Genomic DNA, 27,604 nt, shown 5'->3' with positions numbered 1-27,604 from the left:
GATTTCTGGGAGAAAAATGGGTCCCTCCACTCCACTGCCAAGCTTGGATGACTGGTGTCTGCTTTTATTCCACAAAATTGTTTTGCTTAAACTATTATTCACTGAAAGCCTATCAGTAGGCCAAATTCTTTATTTCTCTGCTTTATGCTCAGTCTGCCTTTTCTTTCTCATATTATAGATAGAACAGCAGGATAACCTGAAAGATAAAAGCATTTTATTTGTAAAATCTTTGCCAACTCACTTAATGAAAGAGAATAATTCCATTGCTGTAGGAACATCTTTTAAACTTCTCTTCTAACCTGAGCATCCTAGAGTCCCAGAAATTGCAGTTTGTCTAATTAAATCCCCCTTGTGGTAGAGGTACAAGCTTCCCATAGGAAGGAAGCGTGTGTGCAGGGCTTTCTGGCAGGGAGGGTGGCAGGGCATACACTGCCCGAGTCCAGGTGACAGGCCAGGAGCCAGGGGGCTGACGCCAGCGTCCCTCCGCTGGCTGGAGGAGCGGCTCAGCCTTGAGACCGAGTGCGGGAGGGGCCTCAGCTGAAGGTTACTGTCTCTGCGTCTCCGGCTTGGGAGGTGGGCTTGGATGGAGGGGTGAACGCTTTCTTGCCTTCAGCTAGAGCTTTAAAATGCTGCGAGGAAAGAGAGGGAACATGGAGTGTTTGGAATATGCTAGTTGCTACATTTCAGAAAGAACTAACCTCTCTACAACCCTTTAAGCTCCAATTTTCTCCCAACTGTACTTTCAAAACAATTCCTTGGTGTTGTCTTTGAAAAACAGCTAGAAATTTGTCCTGCTTCCTATAAAAATAAACCCCCTTTTCCTTTCCTTCCTGCTTCTGTTCAATCGGCCACTTGGCTCTCCTGTGAGAATGAGTATCCTCTGTAACCTCAGCGAAGGCCCGTCTCCTCCCCTCCCTCTTCCTTAGAAGCCCCGCCTGCCTGTTGTGGGGAAGGGGACTGGGCAGACAGCCTCCCTGGTCCCAGGATGCAATCAGAGCCGACTCAGAACAGTGAGAACACAGCAACCCTCTCTACGAGTCCCGCTCTAGTGCTGGACTTACCTGCGAGTTCTTGAATTCGGAGTAGAGGGAAAAGAGCAGGTGGAGAGACTGGATCCGACTCTTGTAGATAGGAATGTCTAGGATGGCTGAAATCAAGACCTCCCATGAGCAGAACCACACAAAAACCGAGGGCTTATGGGGACCTGTATAGGAGAGCCAATCCCCTCCCAGACGGGATGCGCTCCCATGGCTTTGGAAGTTAACCATCAGCAGGTAGTGGCACAAGCCCAAACACGACCCTTCAGTGCGTTTTTCCAGGGACGGGGACAGGAAGGGCTGGGAGAGCTTACCGCAGATCATGTCGATGTACGCCGCCAGGCTGCAGTCGATCTCTGCCGTGGGCAGGCTCACCTGGGAGGGGCAAAGGAGGGGCCCAGGTCAAAAGCCGACTCTCTCTGAAAAGAGCTGCTACCGTAAGTCACGTGTTTTATGGGCTAAATCAGGGGTCCTCAAAATACGGCCCACGGGCCACATGCGGCCCGCCGAGGACATTTATCCGGCCCGCCGGGTGTTTTTGTTGCCACTGCCTGTCCTGCTTAGCAGCCGACTTAGCAGTGTGCATAGGAATTTGTTCATATATATATATATATATATATATATATATATTTATTATTCATTTTTTACAGAGAGGAAGGGAGAGGGACAGAGAGCTAGAAACATCAATGAGAGAGAAACATCGACCAGCTGCCTCCTGCACATCCCCTACTGGGGATGTGCCCGCAACCAATGTACATGCCCTTGACCGGAATCGAACCTGGGACCTTTCAGTCCGCAGACCGACGCTCTATCCACTGAGCCAAACCGGTTTTGGCCATATATATATTTTTTAAACTATAGTCCGGCCCGCCAACGGTCTGAGGGACAGAGAACTGGCCCCCTGTTTAAAAAGTTTGAGGACCCCTGGGCTAAATGGTGTCCCCCCCAAATCCATATGTTGAAGTACTAACCCCCAGCACCTTAGAACATGACTATATTGGAGATACAGTCTTAAAGGAGATAATTAATCATTAGGATGGACCCTAAGCCAGTATGACTGGTGTCCTTATTAAAAAAGGAAATTAAGGCACGGACACATACCGAGGGCAGACCCTGTGAAGACACAGGGAGATGGCCAATAAGAAAGGTTCTGGGGGAAAAACAACTGTGCTGACAACTTGGTTTCAGATGTCGAGCCTCTGGAAGTGTGAGGAAGTAAAATAAATCTCTGTTGCTTAAGCCACCCAGGCTGTGGTGCTTTGTTATGGCAGCCCTAGCGAATAATACAACATGCGTATTTTTTTATCTGATCAGTAAAATGGAATTGGTCCTATTCATTAACCACAAAAGTAGCACATGATCTAACAGAACCAAAAGATTTATAAGTAAAATATACTGCCATGCTACCCTCTTGTATTTGTGTAAAAGAAAATGATACTGCCGAAGCCGGTTTGGCTCAGTGAATAGAGCGTCAGCCTGCGGACTGAAAGGTCCCAGGTTCGATTCTGGTCGGGGGCATGTACCTTGGTTGCGGGCACATCCCCAGTAGGAGGTGTGCAGGAGGCAGCTGATCGATGTTTCTAACTCTCTATCCATCTCTCTTCCTCTCTGTAAAAAAATCAATAAAATATATTTTTAAAAAAAGAAAAGAAAATGATACTATGCTATGTCCAAATATTAATAATTACTGGGCATTAAGAGGCCTAATGGTCCTTGGCCACCAAAGGAACAAAAAACTGGACATGACATCTGAGGTGACAGGCGCTAGATCTAAACAAGTTATACTGTAAATTTAAAAACCATCAGCTTCTTAATCCCTGACCGGTTGCTCAATGGTTAGAGCGTCAGCCTTTGGACTGACGGGTCATGGGTCCTCAGCCATCCAGATCTTGTGTCTGCCTTTCATTAATGTTTTTTTTTTTTAAATATATTTTATTGATTTTTTACAGAGAGGAAGGGAGAGGGATAGAGAGTTAGAAACATCAATGAAAGAAACATCAATTCAGCTGCCTCCTGCACACTCCCTACTGGGGATGTGCCTGCAACCAAGGTACATGCCCTTGGCTGGAATCGAACCTGGGACCCTTCAGTCCGCAGGCCAACGCTCTATCCACTGAGCCAAACCTGTTAGGGCTATGCCTGTATTTTTAAGTGAAATCTTTATTGTTGAAAGTATTACATATGTCCCCCTTTTCTCCCCAATGACCCTTCTAGCCCACCCCCACTCCCTGCCCAGGCCTTTACCACCGTACTGGCTATGTCCATGGGTTATGCATAGATGCATACAAGGTCTTTGGTTGATCTCTTCCCACCCACCCACCCCCACCTTCCCTCTTAGATTCCACAGTCTGTTCTATGCTTCTATGTCTCTGGATATATATGTTCATCAGTTTATTTTGTTCATTACATTCCACATATGAGTGAGATCATGTGATACGTGTCTTTCTCTGACTGACTTACTTCACTTAGCATGAGACTCTCCAGGTCCCTCCATGCTGTCTCCAAGGGTAAGAGATCCTTCTTTTTTACTGCTACATAGTATTTCACGGTGTAAATGTACCACGACTTTTTATCCACTCATCTACTGATGGGCACTTGGCTGTTTTCAGATCTTAGCTATTGTAAATTGTGCTGCTATGAACATAGGGGTGCATACATTCTTTCTGATTGGTGTTTTGGGTTTCTTAGGATATATTCCCAGAAGTGGAATCACTGGATCAAATGGCAGTTCCATTTTTTAATTTTTTGAGGAAACTCCGTACTGTTTTTCGTAATGGCTGCGCCAGTCTGCATTCCCACCAGCAGTGCACGAGGGTTCCCTTTTCTCCACATCCTCGCCAGCACTTGTTGTTGCTGGTAGCCGTTCTGACAGGTGTGAGATGGTACCTCATTGTCGTTTGCATTTGCATCTCTCTGATGATCAGTGACTTTGAGCATGTTTTCATATGTCTCTTGACCATCTGTATGTCCACTTTAGAGAAGTATCTATTTAGGTCCTTTGCCCATTTTTTAATTGGATTGTTTATCTTCCTTTTGTTAAGTTGTATGAGTTCCTTATATATTTTGGATATTAACCCTTTATCAGATGTATCATTGCCAAATATGTTCTCCCCTGGAGTGGGCTCCCTTTTCGTTTTGTTGATGGTTTCCTTTGCTGTGCAGAAGCTTTTTATTTTGTAGTCCCATTTGTTTGTTTTCTCCTTAGTTTTCTTTGCCTTAAGAGATGTATCCATAAACATATTGCTATGGGAGATGTCTGAGATTTTGCTATGTAGGATTTTTATGGTTTTCTGACTTACATTTAAGTCTCTTATCCATTGTGAGTTTATTATTGTGTATGGTGTAAGTTGGTGGTCTAGTTTCATTTTTTTACATGTATCTGTTCAATTTTCCCAACACTATTTACTGAAGAGACTGTCTTGACTCCACTGTATATTCTTTTTAAGTAGAAATAAAATAGATGCCCCTAAATATCTTTTTTGAAGCAGGAAGCCCAATCAGGCCAATACTAGAAGTAGTGTGGTACACAGAGGAAGTGTGATTTCCCTGTATCTCTTCTGGGCTTAGTCCCAATCCATGTACAGTGACCAGCATGGTAACTCTGAATGTGGTCCAGTGTGGGAGCAGTCAATTCAACGATGGTGTAGTCACTAAAGCATCCAGACCCTTTGGTCATTCTATTTGCTACTATGTATAGAATCAGTTTATCATTTTCTAGTCAATTATTTGCAAGATTCCTGAAGTGATTATTTTCTGTTCTTTTTTTAAAAAATATATTTTATTGATTTTTACAGAGAGGAAGGGAGAGGGATAGAGAGTTAGAAACATCGATGAGAGAGAAACATCGATCAGCTGCCTCCTGCACACCCCCTACTGGGGATGTGCCCGCAACCAAGGTACATGCCCTTGAGCAGAATCGAACCTGGGGCCCTTCAGTCATCAGGATGACTGATGCTCTATCCACTGAGCCAAACCAGTTAGGGCTTCTATTCTTATTGGTAGGCATTTATCTGTGGGTTAAAAATACTTGGTCATTTAAATACTTGGTGATGTATTAGTGTGTTAGAGCTGCCATTACAAAATACTACAAACTGGGTGGCTTAAAAAAGGTAAATGTATTTTCTCAGTTTGGAGGCTGGAAATTTAAGACCAAGGTGTTAGTCCAGGCTGGCATGCTCAGTAGTTGGAGCACTGGCCCTCACATCAAAGGGCCTCAGGTTCAATTCCTAGTCAAATGCATGTACCTGGGTTGCAGGTTTTTTTAAATATATTTTTAATTGTTAACAGTATTATTGATGTCTCCCATATGCCCCCCTCCCTCCCCCTTCCAGCCCCTACCCACCCTCAGGTCTTCACCACCCTATTGCCCATGTCCATGGCTATGCGTATAAGTATAGAAGCTCTTTATCTCTTATTATCCCCCCACCCCCACATCGAGGTGTGTCAGCCTGTTCCATGCCTCCCTGCTTCAGGTCTGATTTTGTTGGTCAATTCATTTTGTTCATTTGATTCCACAAATAAGTGAGATCATGTGATATTTGTCTTTCTCAGTTTGGCTTCTTCCACTTAGCATAGTATTTGCAGGTCCATCCATGCTGTCCCAAAGGGTAAGAGATTCCTCTTTTTTACAGCTGCATAGTATTCCATAGTGTAAGTGTCCCACACCTTCCTTATCCACTCATCTACTGATGGGCACTTGGGCTAATTCCAGATCTTAGCTATTGTAAATAATGCTGCTATGAACATAGGAGTGCATATGTTCTTTCTGATTGGTGTTTTGTGGTTTTTAGGATATATTCTCAGAATTGGGATCACTGGATCAAATTAAAAATGGAACTCCATTTTTAATTTTTTGGGAAACTCCATACTGTTTTCCATAGTGGCTGCACCAGTCTGCATTCCCACCAGCAGTGAGCCAGTGAACACTAGATAACACGTTACTTTTCTCCACATCCTTGCCAGCACTTGGTTATTAATTTTTTATGGTAGCCATTCTGACTGGTGTGTGGTATCTCATTGCAGTTTTCATTTCCATTTCTCTTATGATCAGTGACTTTGAGCATTTTTTCATGTGTCTCTTGGCCATCTGTATGTCCTCTTTGGAGAAATCTCTATTCAGGTCTTCTGCCCATTGTTTGATTGTTTGTCTTCTTTTTGTTGAGTTGTATGAATACTTCATATATTTTGAATATTAACCCTTTATCAGATATATCATTGACAAATATGTTCTCCCATTCAGTGGGTTCCCTTTTCAATTTAATGGTTTGTGGGGGGTTTTTGCTGTGCAGCAACTTTTTATTTTGATGTAGTCCCATTTGTTTATTTTTTTCTTAGTTTCCTTTGCCCTGGGACAGCGGTCACCAACCTTTCGGACCTCACGGACCACCGGTTGGCAACTGCTGCCCTAGGAGATGTATCTATAAACATACTGCTATGTGAGATGTCTGAGATTTTACTGCCTATATTTTCCTCTAAGATTTTTATGGTTTCATGCTATACATTTAAGTCTTTTATACACCTTGAGTTTATTCTTGTGTATGGTGTAAGTGGGTGGTCTAGTTTCATTTTTTGCATGTGTCTGCCCAGTTTTCCCAGAACCATTTTTTGAAGAGAATGTCTTTACTCCATTGTTTGTTCTTGCCTCCTTTGTCAAATATTAATTGACCGTAATGGTGTGGGTCAATTTCTGTGGTCTCTGTTCTGATCTATTTGTCTATATGCCCGTTCTTGTGCCAGTACCAGGCTGTTTTGGTTATAATGGCTTTGTAATATAGTTTGGTATCTGGTATTGTGATCCCTCCTACTTCATTCTTCTTTAAGATTGCTGCAGCTATATAGGGTCTTTTATGGTTCCATATAAATTTTTTTTTTTTTTTTTTAAATATATTTTATTGATTTTTTTTACAGAGAGGAAGGGAGAGGGATAGAGAGTCAGAAACATCGATGCGAGAGTAACATCAATCAGCTGCCTCCTGCACACCCCCGACTGGGGATGTGCCTGCAACCAAGGTACACGCCCATGACCGGAACCGAACCCGGGACCCTTCAGTCCGCAGGATGACGCTCTATCCACTGAGCCAAACCAGTTAGGGCAGTTCCATATAAATTTTTGGAATATTTGTTCTAGCTCTGTGAAGTATGCCATTGGTATTTTAATAGGGATTGTGTTGAATCTGTAGATTGCTTTGGGTAGTATAGACATTTTAATTATGCTAATTCTTTCAAACTATGAACATAGTATATTCTTCCACTTGTTTATATCTTCCTCTATCTCTCTTTTTTTTAAGATTCTATTTTATTTTGCTAATCCTCACCCAAGGATATTTTTCCATTGATTTTTAGTGGGAGAGAGAAAGAGAAAAATATCAATGTTGGAGAAACATATTGATTGGTTGCCTCCTGCACATGCCCCGACCAGGGCCAGGAGGAGCTTGTAACTGAGGTATGTGCCCTTGACCAGAACTGAACCTGGGACCCTTAGGTCCACAGGCTGATGCTCTATCCACTGAGCCAAACTGGCTAGGGCTCAATTTCTTCTTCTCATTACAGCAGTCCCTTTAGCATTTCTTGCAGTGCTAGTGTAGTGGTGATAAACTCCTTTAGCCTTTTTTTTGTCTGGGAAACTCTTATTTCACCATCTATTTTTGAATGATAGCCTTGCTGGATATAGTAATCTTGGTTTCAGATCCTTGCTTTTCATTACCTTGAGTATTTCGTTCCAGTCCCTTCTGGCCTGTAGAGTGTCTGATGACAAATCAGCTGACAGCCTTATGAGAGCTCCTTTGTAGATATCACATTACTTTTCTCTTGCTGCCTTTAAGATTGTCTGTCTTTAATTTTTGGCATTTTAATTATGATGTGTCTGGCGTGGCCCTGTTTGGATTCTTCTTGCTTGGGGTTCTCTGTGCCTCCTAAACTTGTGTGACTTTTTTCTTCACCAGGTTAGGGAAGTTTTCTGCCATTATTTTTTTAAAACACGTTCTTTGTCTCTTGCTCACTTTCCTCACCTCCTGACATACCCATTATATGAATACTAGAGGCACGGTGCATGAAATTCGTGCATGGGGGGAGAGAGGGTTCCTCAGCCCGGTTCCTACACCCTCTCACGATCTGGGACCCCTTGGGGGATGTCTGACTTCCAGTTTAGGCCCGATCCCGCAGGGCCTAAATCGGCAGTCAGACATCCCCCTCGCAATCCGGGACTGCTGGCTCCTAACCGCTTGCCTGCCTGCCTACCTCATCGCCCCTAACCACTCTGCCTGCCTGCCTCATCACCCCTAACCCCTTGCCTGCTTCATCGCCCCTAATCACTCTGCCTGCCTGCCTCATCGCCCCTAACCCCTCTGCCTGTCTGATCGCCCCTAACCACTCGCCTGCCTGCCTCATTGCCCCCAACCACTTGCCTGCCTGCCTCATCGCCCCCAACCACTTGCCTACCTGCTTCATCGCCCCTAACTGCTCATCTGCCTACCTCATCGCCCTTAACCACTTGCCTGCCTGCCTCATCGCCCGATTGGCCCTGCTTACCTTCCTGCCTCATCGCCCGTAACTGCTCGCCTGCCTGCCTCATCACCCCTAACCACTCTGCCTGCTTGCCTGATCACCCCTAACCGCCTCTGCCTCGGCCCCTGTCATGGCAGCTTCATCTAGAAGGACGTCCAGAAAGTCGTTCAGCTGTCTGGTCTAATTGGCATATTACACTTTTATTATTATAGATTTTTATGTTTCATGCTGTCCCACAGCTCCCTTAAGCTGTCCTCTTGTTTTTTCATTGTTTTCTCTTTTTGGTTCTCTGACTAAATCATTTTTTTCTACCCTGTCTTCTAATTCACTGATCCAATCCTCAGCTTCTCATAATCTGTTGTATATTCTTTTCAATGTGTTCTTTTTAGAAAAATATATTTTTATTGATTTCAGAGAGGGAGGGAGATAGAAACATCAATGATAAGACTCATTGATCAGCCGCCTCCTGCACACCCCCTACTGGGAATCGAGCCTGCAACCTGGGCATGTGCCCTGACCAGGAATCCAACTGTGACCTCCAGGTTCATAGGTCGACACTCAACCACTGAGCCATGCTGGCCAGGCTCCAATGTGTTATTAGTCTAGCTCATTCTTTATGACCAAGGCCCCGTGTAAGTTTGGTTTGCCCAGTCTGTGTTCTCCTGAAATCCTAGTGTGCCAGGTTAAGGACCTCTGGTTTTTTTCACAGTTGCTATACCTTTTCTCATGCTGTTGAGCATCTTTACCATTATTATTCTGAACTCTCTATCTGATAAGTTTCTTATCTTCATTTCGTTTAGCACTTCTTCTGGAGAATTCTCTTGTTCTTCCATTTGGGGTTTTTTTTTTGTCTCCCCATTTTGGCTGTCTGTTTGGATTTGTGTCTATGTATTAGGTAGGTCTGCTACAATGCCCAACCTCTAGTCCAGAACAATGTCAGACACTGTTTCTGAGTGGCCCTGAGTCCCCTGTTTGGAGCTATCAGCAATCCACAGCCTGTGGGTCCCTCTGCTGGGGCTGGGTGCCTTTGGAAAGGACCAAGTGTGCACCAGGCTCTGCTTTTCCTAGCCCTGGGCCCAGAAGGAGATCAGGCAAAGACTCAAAGCCTGCAGAGATCTGCCTCTGCCTGCAGGCTGATTGTTCTATTCTTGTATTTTTGAAATTTGAGGCACTTAAAAATAGCATAAATATCTCTGTGGAAAAGTAGAGTCTAAAGTAATAATACAGGAAATATATATACATGCTTACCAATAGGTATATGTTACAATGTTCTTAGAAATATTATCATAATATTATACTAATACTAGCTTTCCCGTTGCAGGAAAATTCCTGCAATGGGATTTCCTGCTGCACTCTACCCCGCCTCCGTTCCTCCCTTGCCGCCCGCCTCGCCTTCTCCTCCGGCCCGCCTGCGTTTCCCTTCGTCCCCGGCCCCGCCTCCGCTCCGCCTTTATCACCCGCCTCACCTTCTCCTCCAGCCCGCCCGCGTTTCCCTTTGCTCCGCCATTGTCGCCCGCCTCCTCCACGCCCTTGCCGCCCGCCTCACCTTCTCCTCCAGCCCACCTGCTTTTCCCTTCGCCCCAGGCCCCGCCTCCGCCCCCCCCTTGCCGCCCGCCTCGCCTTCTCCTCCAGCCCGCCTGCTTTTCCCTTCGCCCCAGGCCCCGCCTCCGCCCCGCCCTTGCCGCCGGCCCCGCCTTCTCCTCCAGCCCGCCTTTGTTTCCCTTCGCCCATGGCCCTGACTTCGCTCCTCCCTTCTCCTCCCCCCGCCCCCCTGGCTTGCTTGCTTCTTCGAAGCTTTACTCCCCTTTGCAGCTCTTGGCTTCTTTCGACACTGTCTTGATATGCAAATTAGCCGCCATCTTTGTTGGGGCAATTTGCATACTCGTCCTGATTGGCTGGTGGGCGTGGCTTGGCTGGTGGGCGTGGCTTAGGTGTAGCGAAGGTGCGGTCAATTTGCATATTTGTCTATTATTAGATTAGATTTCATTTGTAATAACCCCAAACTGGAAACTATCCAAATGGCTACCATAGAATGGATAAGTAAATTGTCACATAGACAAACCTAATCTATGGTATTAGAAATTAGGGGGGGAAAAAAGACAGAAAAGAAACAAAAAAGAAAGAGAAAAAATAAATCAGGATAGTAGTTATGTTGGGACGTCTGAGCATGAGGGAATTCTAGGTTGCCATACTTTCTTAGCTCCTGCTACCTTCCACTCACCTTGCCCAAAAGCTCCTCAAACTCTGGGGACCATTCCTGCATCAGCGTGTCAATATCAGGCATGGGTCTAAGAGTGGAGAGAGAAATATGAACAAGAAACATGGACAGGTGACATCAGCAATCTCTGGGTCAGTGTATTTAGGATGAAGGGAGGTCCTCGATCTGGCACATTAGGATTTCAGGAGAACACAGACTGGGCAAATCAAACCTCCCTGGACCTGGGGTTTGACGAAGCTGGCTAAGTAATACCAGAAAAACCACAATCTTTGTGTCTGTAATCTCAGCCAGTAGCTGCCATGATCCACAGGACCTCAGGTTGATCGAGTATGTCCCCAGCCTTTGGGCCCTCTTCTCAAAAGCAATGGGTTTCCACATGGTGAAGGCTGCCATGGTTACAGTGGTGAAGAAGGCAGCATTTCTCACCTGGTATAGTGTACAGTTGCAGGGGGCTTAGAACGATGTAACTCAGAGATGCTCTCAATCCATGTGTCAATGGCTTTGGGATTCTTTTCTGCATCTTCCAGGCTCTTTACTTTCATGTGTTGCTAGAAAATCAAGGGGAAAGCCTGACTCATGGCACTGAAGTAGCGCTCATTTTCACAGAGTGACTCATCATATGCTGCTGCTATTTCATACACAAAGTAGCTGATGAAAAGGGAGGCCTCACGGCAGCCAAATGAAGATTACAAGAAACACTGATAGAATTTTCTAGAGCCCTGGGAAAGGAGGAGGTCAGTAAGACAGGGCTGACCATACTGACATATCATTTCACACCTACTGGGATAGCTACAGTAAAAAAGGGAGTAGCAAGTGCTGATGACAATATGGAGAATGGTAACTTTCATTCATCACTGGTAGCATTGTAAAATGATTCAGCCACTTTGGAAAACAGTTTGGCAGTTCCTCAAAATATTAAACAGATACCATATGGCCTAGTAATCCCACTCCTACATGTATATCCACGAGAAATAACAATATGTGTCCATGCAGACACTTGTACATCTTCATGGCAGCATAATTAAGAAAAGTGGAAACAACTGGTGAGTGGATAAACAAAATGTGATGTTTCCATACAATGGAACTGTGTTCCGCCATTAAAAAAAAAATGAAGTCGTTACCAGGGTCTAGGAGCAGGGGTAACGACTACTAATGGGTACACAGTTTCTTTCTGGAATGATGAAAATGTTCTTAGATGATGATGCTTCTACAGTTCTGTGAATATACTAAAAATCACTGAACTATATACAATTTTAAAGGGTGAATTTTATGGTAGGTAAATTATATCTCAATAAAACTGTTATGTAAAAAACAGGACTGTCCTGAAACCACAGCCATCGCTTTTAGTAGGCAGTACATCAACCTTACACACACCAACAAGGCCTCCACTCTGGCCCTCTCCCACTGGGCCTGTACTATACTAGCATCTTACTGTGATGTTGTGCTGTTTGGAATTCTCTGTTAACCAGAGCGAGAGCACTGTAGGGTCTGACTGCTTTGTAGAAGGCTCATCTAATACCAAGAGGCCAAGGTTGTCAGGCTTCCCATCAGGACGTGGGACCTGGTTAAGAGAAAAGTGAGAAAACAGAAAAAAAATGAGAGGGACATAAAAAGGCCATGCATCCTGTTTCCAACAAGCTCAAGAGGAAGAACTCTTCTGCTTCATCACCGTTACTAGTATCAAAAAGCACGCCTGTCTGCCATACAGCACTAAAACCCTACCTAGAAAACATACATGATCTACAGGACCTTAAATAGAAAGCGAAGTCATGGATAATTAGGCGGCAAATATATGACAATTTTTAACATATAATGAGATAATCCAGTACTACCTAATAGCGATGAACACAACCTGGAGTAGAGAGCAAGGTTAAGAACCCTAAGGAAATGAAGGGTATATATCAAGAAGCCGATGCTTGTCAAGGAAATTAGTGGAACTGGTAGAGTAACAGAGGTGTCAGAAGAAACACTGCTGGACTCACTTTTAGGGTGTTCTGACTGTACCTTTAAGAATGCATCAATATCCCCAACAGCTGGGATAAAATCAGGAATGAAAGGTTTCAGTTTGTGGTCCAGGTCAATCAACTGAGGTGTATACCTAGGAGATAATGCCAAGGGAAGATGGAAACAGAAACTTACTTTACTATTCAGGTTTAAAAAATCTAAGGAGAATGGCCTTGTTTCAGACTAGAGGCAGGAAAGGGGATAGGCCTGGGGGTTATGGAAAGAAGACCTAGTACTCACCTACTTATATACTGGAAGAGTTCTTTAACCTCAGCAGAAACTGGCAAGTGCTCATAATCTGCAGGATCATAGGCCCTGGGGAAAGAAATACAGGATTCCACCCAGAGAGGAGCAGATGCCGCCCAGCCCTGGTTCAGCCCGTGCTGCTACACTCATTGGGCACAGGACTCGGAACCTAGAATATGCTCCACCCACATCTGCCTTTCCTGGGTGGTTTGCAAGGCAAATTTAAAATTTATTAAAATGAGCCCTAGCTGTTTTGGCTCAGTGAATAGAGCATTGGCCAGCAGACTGGGTTTGATTCCAGTCAGGGCACAGGCCTGGGTTGTGGGTTTGATCCCCAGTGGGGGGAGTGTAGGAGGCAGCCGATCAGTGATTCTCTCTCATCATTGATGTTTCTCTCTCTCTCTCCCACTTCCTTCCTCTCTGAAATCAATAAAAATATATTTAAAAAAAAATAAAATTTATTAAAATTAGCTCTGTTATTTCTGACAATAAAGAACAGAGCTGCAGAAAATCCAAAACATAATTTTTAAACATTTTAGAATATAGCAGAAACATCACTAATGAGAATCATTGATCAGCTGCCTCCTGCACGCCCCCTACTGGGAATCAAGCCCAAAACCTGGGCATGTGCCCTGACCAGGAATCAAACTGTCAACTCCTGATTCATAGTTTGACGCTCAACCACTGAGCCACGTCAGCTGGGCCTCCCCTTTTCTGAATGAAAGGGATGAAAAGATAGAATGAGATTTTAATTTCTGGCATGAAAATAATTGGCCTCAAGAAAGCAAGTTATTTTTACAAAGATGTTTTTCATAGTATTATTTATAGAAGTAAAAAATTAGAAACAAAATATCCAACAATCGAGTAATGGTTAGGTATGTTCAAGTTGAATATTGCATGGTTACTAAAAAATACTTGGCTCTAGTTGGATTAGCTTAGTGGATAGAGCGTCAGCCCTCGGACTAAAGGGTCCCAGGTTTAATTCCAGTCAAGAGCACGTACCTCGGTTGCAGACTGGATCCCGGCCTTAATCGGGGCACGTGCAGGAGGCAACCAATCGATGAGTCTCTCTCAGATCCATGTTTCTCTCTGTCTCTCCCCCTCTTTTCCACTCTCTCTAAAATTCAATGGAAAAATATCCTCAGGTGAGGATTAACAACAACAACAAAATATTTGTATTGACACATGTATGCAAATAAAAAATAGAATATATATTAATTATAATTAAGTAAAATGCAATGAACATTGACAAAGCATATAAGTAACTTTGAAAGTTATTAATAAGGTCGTTCTAGGGAGAGTTGCTTAATAAAAAATCAAGTAGATTAATGACTTAAAGTTTACATTTCCCTAATTATAATTAGGGAAGTAAGTTGGGAAGCATGAAAAGTCAGTATGGTATTAAACATCTGCCTCATTTAATTAATGTCAACCTGCAGGTGGATAATGCAAAGGTAAGTTAACTATTTTTATTTTTATTTAACTACTTTAATAAATGATGCATGCATATGATACAAAATAAAAGGTACAAAATGCATACAATGAAAAGTTATGTCTCCCTTCCACACCGGTCCCCTTGCCACCAAGTTCTCCTTCCAAGAGTTACCACTATTATTAATTTCTAGTGTATCCTACACATAGTCTATGTAATGTTTGTTTTATACATATGGTAGCAAAGCATGAACACTTCTATACCTTTTAAAAATTTAGCCGAAACCGGTTTGGCTCAGTGGATAGAGCGTCGGCCTGCGGACTGAAAGGTCCCGGGTTCGATTCCGGTCAAGGGCACGTACGTGGGTTGCGGGCACATCCCCAGTGGGGGGCACGCAGGAGGCAGCTGATCGATGTTTCTCTCTCATCGATGTTTCTAACTCTCTATCTCTCTCCCTTCTTCTCTGTAAAAAATCAATAAAATATATTTAAAAAAATTTAATAGTATCACTTGAAGATTGTTCTTTTTTGTTGTTGTTATTGTTTTGTTAATCCTCACCCGAGGATATTTTTCCAATGGTTTCTAGAATGGAAGGGATGGGGAGAGACAGAGAGAGAGAGAAACATGGACGTGAGAGAGACACATCAATTGGTTGCCTCCCGCACACGCCCAACCAAGGCTGTGGATCGAGCCTGCAACTGAGGTACGTGACCTTGGCTGGAATCAAACCTGGGACTCTTCAGTCTACAGGCTGATGCTCTAGCCACTGAGCCAAATCAGCAAGGGCTTGGAGATTGTTCTTTACCAGTGCAAGAGTGCTGCTCATTGTTTTCCATGGCTAGATAAAGTTCTACTGACTGGTTATATCATCATTTATTTAACCAGTAATTATATTTTAAATGGATGGGTCTTAGAATCCACTCTGATTAAAACCTATAGGGATGGGTCACGACTAATCTAACAACAGGGTTTGGAACAGGGCGAGAGGTTTTGGACTTCAGCGTGACTCATTCAGGAACGTTTTGCCTCGTGTGGGCCCCTGAAGAACCTGTCCATAAAGGATCTGAGCTTAGTTTTCTACTCCTGTGCACGTGTTTTCCTTGCTAAATAGAAATGCTTTGGTATGTACATAAATTTATTTTACCCCAGAATGTACTCCCCGAAGTCAGGGACCATCTTTTGGATTTACTCAGCAAATCCACATGACCCGAGTCCACAAATGTTTCAGACAGTGCAAGTGACATCATGAGACTCAGTGAGGCAGTGGATCAGAAAAGAATGAAAACTCATTCTGTTGGTTTCTGAGACACATAGAAATCCTACATAGAGATCAAAAGAGATGCTGGGGCTTCACTTTTAACGGATACCCTCCTAATCCATGTTTTGAAGAAGGTGCTTTCCTCACCCTTCTAGGGGGGCTCCGTGCTCTTCATCATCATCATCTTCATCTGAATCCGTTTCTGATGAGTCATCATCATCATCGTCATTTTCACTAAAGCCTTGTTGAGGTGTCAGCTGCAAGGTCTTCTTCTTCTCCTGGGAGAGGGCAGAGCAGGCGAGAGAGACCCAGGCAAGGAAACTGGAGTGAACCTATGTTGTTTTCTCCCAGGACTCAAACCCGTCCCTCCTTCCTGGCGCCACATCAGAGAGAAGGCAGCACTCCCCGAAGGGCCTCGATACCGTCTGCTCCTGCTGACTACCATGCTCCCCACTTTCTACAACCACAGTCTAGTTCTCTGCTTGAGGTTCAGGCATCAATTTTATCCAATATCTATCTATCTGACCTGTTACTTAGGAGACCCTGAGACCTCTGCATAAACTACCCAGTAGATTCAACCCTAAAACTTGGGAACTTTTGGAGAAAGGCAGCTCTAAATTGTTATTTTGGAAGGAAATGGGGAAAAGTGAAGTGTGAAGACAAACTTTAGGAGATCTTGATATTCAGAGGTCCCAGGGAGGAAATCTAGTATTTAATTTGCAAGACTGCCCAGCGTAAGCTGCTTGTAACTATCAGAAGAAGGAAGTTAATGACCAGCCCTGCGCCTGAATTCTGATCAGCAGTTTCAGAGACTACAGGTTCCTGTCTCCATTCCCTTCAAAGGCTAGCCAACTGATCTAGTACCTCTTCCCTTCCCCATTAGTTACACACAAGGATTAGGCCCTGGCTGGGTGGATCAACTGGTTAAAGTATGATCCTGATACACCCAGGCTGAAGGTTCAATTCCCAGTCAGGCAGCATATAAGAATCAACTAATAGGTGGAGCAACAAATCAATGTTTCTCTCTCTCTAAAATCGATCAATCAATAATTTTTTAAATACAAAAAATGCAACGACTATACATTGTATCTCAAGATAAGAGACCCTTCTGTTACTGGCATTACAACCTATCTTTCTGAGCTTCAGGTTCTCTATGTACCATCCCACCCTCTCAAGGCCACGAGAAGGGGTCTGATGGTCCTTGGGGCTTGGAGGGGCGGTTGGGATGGGGTCCATATCTTTGCCTCTGTGGCCTGGAGCCTGTGAAGTGCCATCACTTAGGACGTGAAGGATGACCAATTGGCCCCCTTTAAAAGTAGATTTTGAAAGCTTGACTTCCAGGTGCTATATGGCTTGTACTAAGGTTAGCAGATTTTGGTTCTAGTTTTTAAATTATTTAACACTAGAGGCCCGATGCACAAAAATTTGTGCAAGAGTAGGCCTTCCTTCCCTCTGGCACTGGCTTCCCTCCAGCACCCAGGACCCAGGCCGCTTCCCTCCGGCCTCCAGCAGGCACCCGGGATCTGGGCTGATTACCTCTGGCCCCCGGCTTCGTCCAGAAGGACACCCGGAAGGACATCTGGTCTAGTTAGCATATTACCCTTTTATTATTATAGATTTCTTTCATGGTAAAGCAGCTACTGGCACATAAAATTGTGACACATTAAAGAACATCAGGAGAAACCAAGATGGCGGCATAGGTAAACACCTGAACTTGCTGCCTCGCACAACCACTTCAAAACTACAACTAAAAGACAAAATGGACATCATCCAGAACCACAGGAAGGCTGGCGGAGTGGAAATTCTACAACTAGAAGGGAAGAGAAAAGCACACTGAGACTCAGAGGAGCTGCGGAAGTAAAGGCAGAGGTACGGAGGCGCGCACACAGAGAGGGCCAGCAACTGAGGACGCGGCTGGCTTTTTCAATCAGGAGGGAGACACAAGCTCCCGACTGCTCTGAACTCCAGTTCCAGGCAAGATTCTGGGGACCCAGACTCATATGGGGAGAAACTGGACTGTCTGGCATCGGACGAACTTGAGGGCGGCTTTCTCTCAGAGGTGCCTGCAGCGATTACCAAGGGACACTGAGAACCAGGGGCCTCTCAGGGCAGGGCTGACGGGAAGCCATTGCTGTTTGCTCTGCCCTGAGACTCCGCCCCATCCAAGCTGTGTGCAGAGGCTTTTGCATATGAATGGCCTGGTCCTTTGAAATCTAAAATTACCTAACAAACTGCAGCTGAGTCAGTGAGACCCAGAACATCCAAAAGAAGGCCCAAGGCCCCACAGCAGCTTGCATTGCTTCACAGCTGGGCCTCATCTGGGCACCTCCAAGACCCAAACAAAGAAGAGGAATCTGCAGATCTCTCAGTAGCTCCTGCTGGGTGGCCTCACACAGAGGTTAAATTAGCACCTCCTTGGAGATCCAAGAGCCAGTGTACCCAGTGGTCAGAGTGGGACCATCCAGATTACAAGTCCTCAGATCCATAAGGGACACACTCAGGGAGCAGACTCAGTGAGCACCAAAGCCCCACTGAAGCAAGTCTTGCCCCATAAGGGTGTCTCCAGCACAGAAGTTCTCCTATCGTAGACACAGCTGATCCTCATAGCCAATTGGCCTGGAGGTCAATTCCTCCCAGTGATACCAACAACAATCAAGGCTTAACTACAAGACTGTGCACATAGCCCACAAAGGGGTGCACCAAGAGTGTCCACCTCAGGTAATTGGGGAGGCTGAGCCACTGGGCCATATAGGACACCTAGCACACAAAGCCACTCTTTCAACACAGGGAAGCAGCCAAAATGCAGAGACAAAGAAACAGATCACAAACAAAAGAAATGGAGGAAAGCAAACTACTGGATATAGAGTTCAAAACCACGGTTATAAGGTTTTTCAAGAATTTTCTAGAAACAGCCAATAAATTTAGTGAGACCCTCGAGGATATGAAAAAGGACCAACTAGAAATTAAGCATACACTGACTGAAATAAAAAATAATATACAGAGATCCAACAGCAGACTAGAGGATCGCAAGAATCAAGTCAAAGATTTGAAATACAAAGAAGCAAAAAACACCCAACCGGAAAAGCAAAAAGAAAAAAGAATCCAAAAATATGAAGACAGTGTAAGGAGCCTCTGGGACAACTTCAAGTGTACCAACATCCGAATTAAGGGGGTGCCAGAAGAAGAGAGAGAGCAAGATATTGAAAACCTATTTGAAGAAATAATGACAGAAAACTTCCCCTACCTGGTGAAAGAAATAGACTTACAAGTCCAGGAGGCGCAGAGAACCCCAAACAAAAGGAATCCAAAGAGGACCACACCAAGACACATCATAATTAAAATGCCAAGGGCAAAAGACAAAGAGAGAATATTAAAAGCAGCAAGAGAGCCCTAACCGGTTTGGCTCAGTGGATAGAGCATCAGTCTGCAGACTCAAGGGTCCCAGGTTCGATTCCGGTCAAGAGCATGTACCTTGGTTGTGGGCACATCCCCAGTAGGGGGTGTGCAGGAGGCAGCTGATCGATGTTTCTCTCTCATCGATGTTTCTAACTCTCTTTCCCTTTCCCTTCCTCTCTGTAAAAAAATCAATAAAATATATTTTTTTAAAAAATAAATAAAAAATAAAAGCAGCAAGAGAAATATAGTTACCTACAAGGGAGTACCCATACGATTGTCAGCTGATTTCTCAACAGAAACTATGCAGGCCAGAAGGGAGTGGCAAGAAATATTCAAAGGGGTGAATAGCAAGAACCTACAACCAAGATTACTCTACCCAGCAAAGCTATCATTCAGAATTGAAGGGCAGATAAAGAGCTTCACAGATAAGAAAAAGCTAAAGGAGTTCACCACCAAACCAGTATTATATGAAATGCTGAAGGGTATTCTTTAAGAAGAGGAAGAAAAAGAAAAAGGTAAAGATAAAAATTATGAACAACAAATACATATCTATCAACAAGTGAATCTAAAAATCAAGTGAATAAAAAATCTGATGAACAGAATAAACTGGTGAATATAATAGAATTAGGGGCATAGAAAGGGAGTGGACTGACAATTCTCAGGGGGAAAGAAGTGTGGGGGGTGCGGGAAGAGACTGGACAAAAATCATGCACCAATGGATGAGGACAGTGGAGGGGGGGTAAGGGCATGGGGTGGGGTGGGAACCGGGTGGAGGGGAGCTCTGGGGGGAAAAAAAGGAACAACTGTAATAATCTGAACAATAAAGATTTAAAATAAATAAATAAATAAATAACATCAAAAACTGCTTTGGGGCCCAGCCGGCATGTATCAGTGGTTGAGCATCAACCTATGAACCAGGAGGTCACAGTTCAATTCCCACTCGAGGCACATGCTGGGTTATGGGCTCAATCCTCAGTGTGGGGAGTGAAGGAGGCAGCCAATCAATGATTCTCTCTCATCATTGATGTTCCTATCTCTCCCTCTCCCTTCCTCTCTAAAATCAATAAACATTTAAACACACACACACACACACACACACACACACACACACACACACTGCTTTTGGTCACAGCACAACACAGATTTATTATACATAGCCTTGGATTTTTTTTATAACATAGCGTTATACAAATGCCTGAAAAATGACTCTGTGGGTGAGATGTTAACACAACACACTATTAAAAACAGCACACTTCTCACAAAGTGGGGCTACCTTAAAATGGCACCTCTGGGGCCTTTTACGAAATCAGTCTATATCACCAAAGCTTTCTGTGCTGCTTCCAATGTTCTCCCTCCCAGAGCGGTGAAGGCTCCTGCTCCTCACGGACAGCCAACCTGTGGCCAGCGGACCACGGGCTCAGGCTGCACACACCGACCTTAGGGCCGCACCTGGCTTAGAGCTGTAGGCACCTTCTGTCTTTCTCTCAGACAGTTCACAGAACAACAATAAAGTGGCATTTGGGTCTTAAGACTTCAAAATTAAAGTCTCTTTCACAAAATATTGACAATAAACAAATGCCTAAAACAATGACTTCAAACTTGCTTTATAAAGGAAATTACTTGGGCCCGGCTGGCATGGCTCAGTGGTTGAACATCGACCTATGAACCAGGAGGTCACGGTCCAATTCCCAGGTTGTGGGCTTGATCCCCTCGGTGTGGAGCGCACAGGAGGCAGCCGATCAATGATTCTCTCTCATCATAAATGTTTCTATCTCTTGCTCCCTCTCCCCTTCCTCTCTGAAATCAATAAAAATATATCAAAAAAAGGAAAAGAAAGAAAATTACTTGGAGTGCTTGCTAAAAATATAAACCCCCATGCTTTTACCTTCAAGACTCTGATTTGGTAGTTCTAGATGGGGACTGGGAATCTGCGTTTTAAAAATTGTCTCCAGTTGATTCTTATGATCAGTAAAGTTTGCAAAACACTGGCCTATATTATATGAAATTCCTCACCAGAAAGTCAGCGGCAGCCCTGGCTGAGGTGGCTCCGTTGGTTGGGCGCTGTTCCTACCTGGAAAGGTTGCAGTTTTGATTCCCCATCAGGGCACATCCCCGGGGTTACCTGCTCGATTCCCAGTAGGGGGAGTGCAGGAGGCAGCCGATCCATGTTTCGCTTTCACATCGATGTTTCTCTCTCTCCCTTCCTTTCTGTCTAAAACTCAATTTCTAAAAATCTTTTTTAAAAAGTCAGCTGTAATAGTAGTCTTTATTCCTAAAGGGGAGTCAAAAATCTTTTTTTTTTTTTTGAAGTTAAACATGCAAGTTTTTATTTTATTTTATTTTTTCTTTTTAAATTTCTTTATTGATTAAGGTGTCACATATTTGTCCTCATCCCCCCATTCCCATCCCCCCCCTCCCCACGCCTGCCCCAACTCCCTGTTGAACTTAACCGTTGGATAGGATCATATGCATGCATACAAGTCCTTTGGTTGAACTCTCCCCCTCCCCCCACCCTCCCCTATCCTCCCTCTGAGGCCCGATAGTCCGATCGATGCCTCCTTGCTTCTGGTTCTGTTCTTGTTCCTCAGTCTATGCTGTTCATCATTTCCCCTAGATGAGCGAGATCATATGTCACTAGAGATATACTTATAAGAACTGAATGTGAGACGAGCAATAATAGTTATGCTGACAGGCAAATGAATCAGTCTGTAGTGAGTTTCTTTCTGGACCAACAGTCAAAAATCTTAAAGGTTTTTTCTTCCCGATTATCCTCCATGAGCTCAAAGGTGGCAGACCACTGAATGCTTACAACTGAACTGGTGTCAACTGCAACTACTAAAAAGGCAAAGCAGAAGTTCCACAAGAAGCTTGGGCCATACTGCACCTTGTTGTTTTCCTCTTCATACTCGTCGCTGCTGTTGTCAGCCATAGTCTTGTTTGGAAGATGGGCAGAACGAGGAAGTCCTGAGAAGAAAAGTTTTCCCTTTAGGTTATTGTTAAAAGAATTGTTAAAGACAAATAATTTTTAGTTTATGATATTTTATAATCTGACCACAGTTTAGATGAGCATCTAGCTACAAGACAGGAGACTGAACCTAGCCACGGCTCTGTCAATTCAATTCAAACATGTATTTACTAAGCACGCCCGTGCTTCAGCCACTGGGTCAGACATTATACTAACTGACTATTTGCTGTTACAGAAATAGTATAAAATCTGCCGTTAGTTTACATACACATTGACAACATGAGGTTAGTAACTAATAAAGTGAAAAGAGTACTGGATTTATACTCAAGATACTGAGTTTGAAGGACAATTCTATCACTTGGACAAAATGACCCTTCTCTGGGTCTCAGCATTCCTACCTCTAAATGAAGTCCATAACACCTCTCACTCAGAACTGTTGTAAGATCAAATGAAAGAACTTAGATGAAAGAAACGGACCCAGCTCCTGTCAAACATTAGTCACAAATATAAATCTGAATCGGCCTGGCCAGTGTGGGTCAGTGGTTGAGTGTCGATCTATGAACCAAGAGGTCACGGTTCGATTTCTGGTCAGGGCACATGCCCAGGTTGTGGGCTTGATCCCCAGTAGGGGGTGTGGAGGAGGCAGCCGATCAATGATTCTCTGTTATCATTGATGTTTCTATCTCTCTCTCTCCCTTCCTCTTTCTAAAAATCAGTAAAAAGCTATTTTAAAAAATAAATCTGAATACGTGCCCTGTTCATTGAATATTCTGAACAATTAACCAGATGTAAAATATTAACTGGCATGATTTCTAAATCAAATAAAAGCCTATTAATCACCATTTTCCAGCCTACTAAATTACCCAAAATGAAAATGAATTATCATGCCCACAGCTGGCATGATTAAAAACATGGTTGAGTCAAAAACCTGGGAATCTAGGTGTATGTGTGTGTATGTATATGTGTATATATATATATATATATATATATATATATATATATATATATATATATATATATATATCTCCAAAAGATTAAAAGCATTGACTCAGATATATGTACGCTAATATTCATTACAGCATATTCACAAATTCACAATAGCCAAAAGATGTAAATAACATAAATGTCTAACAGCAGATAAACAAAATGTGTTTATATAGACAATGGAATATTATTCAGCCATAAAAAATAAGGATATTCAAAAAAAAGAAAAAAAAAATAAGGATATTCTAACACATGCTACAGCATGAATCTTGAAAACATTATGCTAAGTGAAATAAGCCAGACGCAAAAGAACAAATATTGTAAGATTCCACTTATGTGTACCTAGATGCTGGAAGCAAATTCCAGCAGGGCATAATAAAATGCAAGAAGTTCATCAAAAGGCCGATGAACCTCGGGGCTTCAGCAGGGCTGAAGATCTGCATGTATTATTGCCTGCTGACAGAGAGCTGAAGGCAGTTCCCCCAACCTGATAATCTTTTACTGTTTACCAAACCTTACCTTTGATATGTATATCTGCTTTGCTATAGGGAAAAATGTGTGAATAAAAAGCCCTGGGTACAGAGATTCAGAGAGCTTAGTTACTAAAGCTGAGCCTCCTCTGGCTCCCCCACAATGCCTTTCAAATTTATATTTCATGCCTAGTCTCTTTATTAATTTGCGTCACAGCCCTTTCTCCAGATTCCTGAACCCTAGTAGATGGGGATAAGACCCCGGCACCTAGAGTAGGCAAATTCATAAAGACAACGTAGAATAAAGGCTACCAGGAGCTGGGAGGTAGAGGGAGATGGGGAGTTATTATTTAATGCGTACAGTTTCTGTTTAGGATGGTGCAAAAGTTCTGGAAATAGTGAGATAGTTACACAATATAAATTTACTTAATGCCACTGAATTGTATACTTAAAATAGGGTTAAAATGGTAAATTTCATATCTATAATAATAAAAGTGTAATATGCTAATTAGACCAGACGTCCTTCTGGACATCCTTCCTTCCGGACAAAGCCGCAGTAGGCAGGGGCCAAGCAGAGGCAGCAGAGGCGGCAGAGGCGGCAGAGGCCCTGGCGGCGGCGACGACGGCGGCGGTGGGCAGGGGCCAGGGCCAAGGCCCTTACACGAATTTTGTGCATCGGGCCTCTAGATAGGTCTAGTTACCACAAAAAAACAAACAACCCTAAATGTCACCCTTTGTTCCTAACTCAAAAGCCAAATTCAATCCATAATCAAGTCTTAGTGATTTTTTTTTTGTTTTCCCAACCCCTCCACCCCAAGTCTTAGTGATTTTGAAAATATTTTTATTGATTTCAGAGAGAGGCAGGGGGAGGGAGAGAGAGAGATAGAAACATCAGTGATGAGAGAGAATCATTGATTGGCTGCCTCCTGCACACCCCACACTGGGGATGAAACCCACAAATCAGGCATGTGCCCTGACTGGGAATGAAACCATGACCTCCTGGCTCATGGGTTGATGCTCAACCACTGAGCACACCGGCCAGACAAGTTTTAGTGATTTTTCTTCTCTTTATTCTCAGCTTCCTCACGACATACAAGCCACTATCACCTCAACTCAGCCATTGCAACTGTCCTTCCAGCTGCTTCCTCCTTTCACCTTTCCACCCATTCTAGGGCAGCAGCACCGTCTCCAGGGCCCTGCTTTCTGCTGCTGCCTCCCTCCGCCTCCCGCCTGCTTGTTTGTTCTGATATCACTCCCTCCCGCCACATGCTGGTCCCTTTCAAGTCCTCAAACTCAATTCTTTCTGGCATCAGGGCCTTTTCACATTTCATTTGCTGTTCTCTTTTTCTGGCCTACTTTTCCTCGCTGCCTGGATCCCCCCCATCTTTCAGTCTCAAATGTCACCTCATTAGGCCATCCCTGATACCCTATTGAAAGTAGATCCCTGCCCTGGCCAGTTTGGCTCAGTGGATAGAGCATCAGCCTGTGGACTGAAGGGTACTGGGTTCAATTCTGGTCAAGGGCACATGCCCGGGTTGCAGGCTTGATCCCCAGTGGAGGGCGGGCAGGAGGCAGCTGATAAATGATTCTCTCTCATCAATGATGTTTCTCTCTCTCCCTCCCTCTCCTTTCCTCTCTGAAATCAATAAAAATATATATTTAAAAAAACAGATTCCACTCCTCACCATTATTCTCCTTAACATCAAGCTCTTTGCTTCCATCAATGCATTTACCACATTTGTATGTTCGTTTATTCATTTGTCATGTCTCCCATGATTACAAGCCTCAGGATGGCAGAATCAATGTCTTTTAATACCTGTATGTGCAGTGCCAAGCATAATGCTGATGCACAGGTATGCATTCAAAATTGCATTGTTGGCCCTAGCAGGTCTGGCTCAGTGGATAGAGTGTCGGCCTGCAAACGGAAAGGTCCCAGGTTCGATTCCGGTCAAGGGCACGTGCCGGGGTTGTGGGTTTGATCCACAGTGGGGGACTTGCAGGAGGCAGCCAATCCATGATTCTCTTTCATCATGGATGTTTCTATCTCTCTCTCCCTCTTCCTTCCTCTCTGAAATCAATATATAAAATGCATTGTTGAATAAATGACAGGTACTCTTAACATATCCCATTGATATTTTTATTGAGATTGCAGGTTAAGGGCAGGTTATTGAAGCATCTTAAAAAATGAGCAAAACGTTTTAATAAGTTAAAACACTCACACACCATGAACCCCCTGACTGAGCAGAGCAGCAGCATAAAGGGAATGGCAGTGGGAATACTGATCAGGCTGGAGGAAGACCCTGAAACCGAGGGGCTGTGTTTTCTTCCCCCTTAACTAGTTACAACACAGAAACAATGGCAAGTGAAGAAACTTAACTGTGAAAGTGGACATTTGCTATTACAAAACAGAAACTTCTTGGAGACAATCATCAATCCATGCTGCTCTTTGTTCTGAGGACCATTTTTTCCCTTTCCTCTTCATTCCTCTCTTACCTCTGTATCTTGGGGGTGCAGTATAAATACTTGCAACCTCTTCAGAGTCGTTAATCTCTAGACGCTCATCATATGTCTGGTTTTCAACAATCTTGGTCTAAGCAAAAGGAGACATGGTTACAGAACTCATCTGATCGGACACTACACACTCCGTGGAGAGGTGCACTGATCCTCTTCCTTACCCAAGACACTCACTTTCGCCCCCATTCACACCCTCCTTAAGGCTCCTGGCCCGAGGTCAGGCAGGTCACTCAATCTGCTGCAGCCCTTGTAGGAACTGCGGACAGGCTGGCTGAGCACGGAGGGGCCTGGAGGGAACAGCAGCTGACTTCTGACCAGCTCCCCAAACGGTTAACACCCACTGCAGGGGCGTAAGTTTTCCTCGGTGGATGGCGGCTCTCCTCGCCGTCCACCGTTTCCGAGGCTGTGGAGGTTCCCAGGGAGGCGCACTGGCTCTCGGAAGAGATCTGTCTCTGGGGTTCTGTCTCTGGGGTTCCCTCGTTTACCGGACAGGGGCGCTCCAGTCTCTCAGCCCCATGCAATAATCCTGAGAGCATCACCCCATCTCCACCCCCCATCTCCGTCTTGCAGGTCGAATCCCCCTTAAGATTTTGGGGAGTAAAAGCAGCAGGATGATAGTGAGTGGCGTGAGAGAAGGGAGTCAAGGAGCAGTTGTAACGGAGATGAGCAACATTGGGGGGTTCCTGGAAGGAGGGAAGGGGCGTCCCCCTAAATTCCTCCTGGGAGGGAGAAAGGCAGGCAGTCCCCCGTCGGCCAGGTTACCTGGAGCCCCGCTGAATCCGTCTCCTCTGTCTGGAAGGAACCCCGGCCTGCGGCTGGGGTCTCGCTCCAACCTCGACCAGGCCACTTGAGGGGCTCCACTCGGAGAGACCCGCCTGTGGTCGGTGGTCGGTCGCTAGGCAAAAACAAGTAACTCTTAAAACTCGCGGGACTTGCTTTCACTCTCGCGAGACCTTCTCTCCACCCGGGCGCGTCCCAGCTGTGCCGCGCAAGCGCTGAGGATGGAGACCGGCTCGGAAACAGCCGCTCTAGGCGATCGGGGCACCTGTGGTCTATGGTTTCAGGAAAGGCGCCTGTGGCGACACCCTGCGGTCACGGGTGGGAAGCCGGGTGAGGGTAGGTTCAGCGAGTTCGCTTTTCCATCTGGAAATACATTTCCTCATAAATCGGTCCAATGAGAATTTAAGACGAGTCTTTAAGGAATAGTCCGACGACTCTTGGTACGTTCTCTTTAGCATTTATATTTCATTATAGTCCTCCCCATGCATGGTATCCCATTGCATGGGACATACTTATACTAACAAATTACTTTTTATTTATCTGAGATTCCGATTTAATCTGGTGTCTGTATTTTTATTGGTAGAGAAAATTGAGCTTCTTTAGGGCAGGGTCTGTGTCTAATTAATTTTAATACGTTTATAGCATCAGTGCATTGCATAAATTAGGTGCTTTAAAGGTACTCATTGGGTGGGTGAAGGAATGAGTGAATGAAGATGTAAGGAACAAATATTTCAAAACTACAGCCATAGCTACTTTTGGGAGTCAGAGAGAGAGAAACAAAGAAAAGAAGATTGGAA

General features: G+C 44.3%; 1 protein-coding gene across 2 annotated transcripts; it reads right to left on the bottom strand.

The window, feature by feature from the left end:
- Positions 1-192: 192 nt before the first annotated feature.
- On the bottom strand, positions 193-26,989 carry IFT46 (intraflagellar transport 46). 2 transcript variants are annotated; one of them, XM_008150098.3, is made up of 12 exons: positions 26,790-26,989; positions 26,007-26,103; positions 21,979-22,058; positions 15,846-15,976; positions 13,003-13,077; positions 12,763-12,856; positions 12,191-12,319; positions 11,185-11,306; positions 10,762-10,828; positions 1,352-1,412; positions 1,062-1,147; positions 193-629 (listed from the first exon to the last, which is right to left on the bottom strand). In XM_008150098.3, the coding sequence occupies exons 3-12, from the start codon at positions 22,021-22,023 to the stop codon at positions 534-536; spliced, it is 906 nt and encodes a 301-aa protein (XP_008148320.1). In that variant the 5' UTR covers positions 22,024-22,058; positions 26,007-26,103; positions 26,790-26,989; the 3' UTR covers positions 193-533. The 2 variants fall into 2 exon arrangements, with proteins under 2 accessions (XP_008148320.1, XP_054581148.1); XM_054725173.1 differs by lacking the exon at positions 26,790-26,989 and having other exon boundaries at positions 25,891-26,075.
- Between the last annotated feature and the right edge of the window lie 615 nt (positions 26,990-27,604).

This window comes from Eptesicus fuscus, chromosome 13 (assembly GCF_027574615.1).
Source record: "Eptesicus fuscus isolate TK198812 chromosome 13, DD_ASM_mEF_20220401, whole genome shotgun sequence".
NCBI classification, from domain to species: Eukaryota; Metazoa; Chordata; class Mammalia; order Chiroptera; family Vespertilionidae; genus Eptesicus; species Eptesicus fuscus.
The sequence above is the reverse complement of the archived record's forward strand: the minus strand, read 5'-3'. Positions and strand labels throughout refer to the sequence as shown.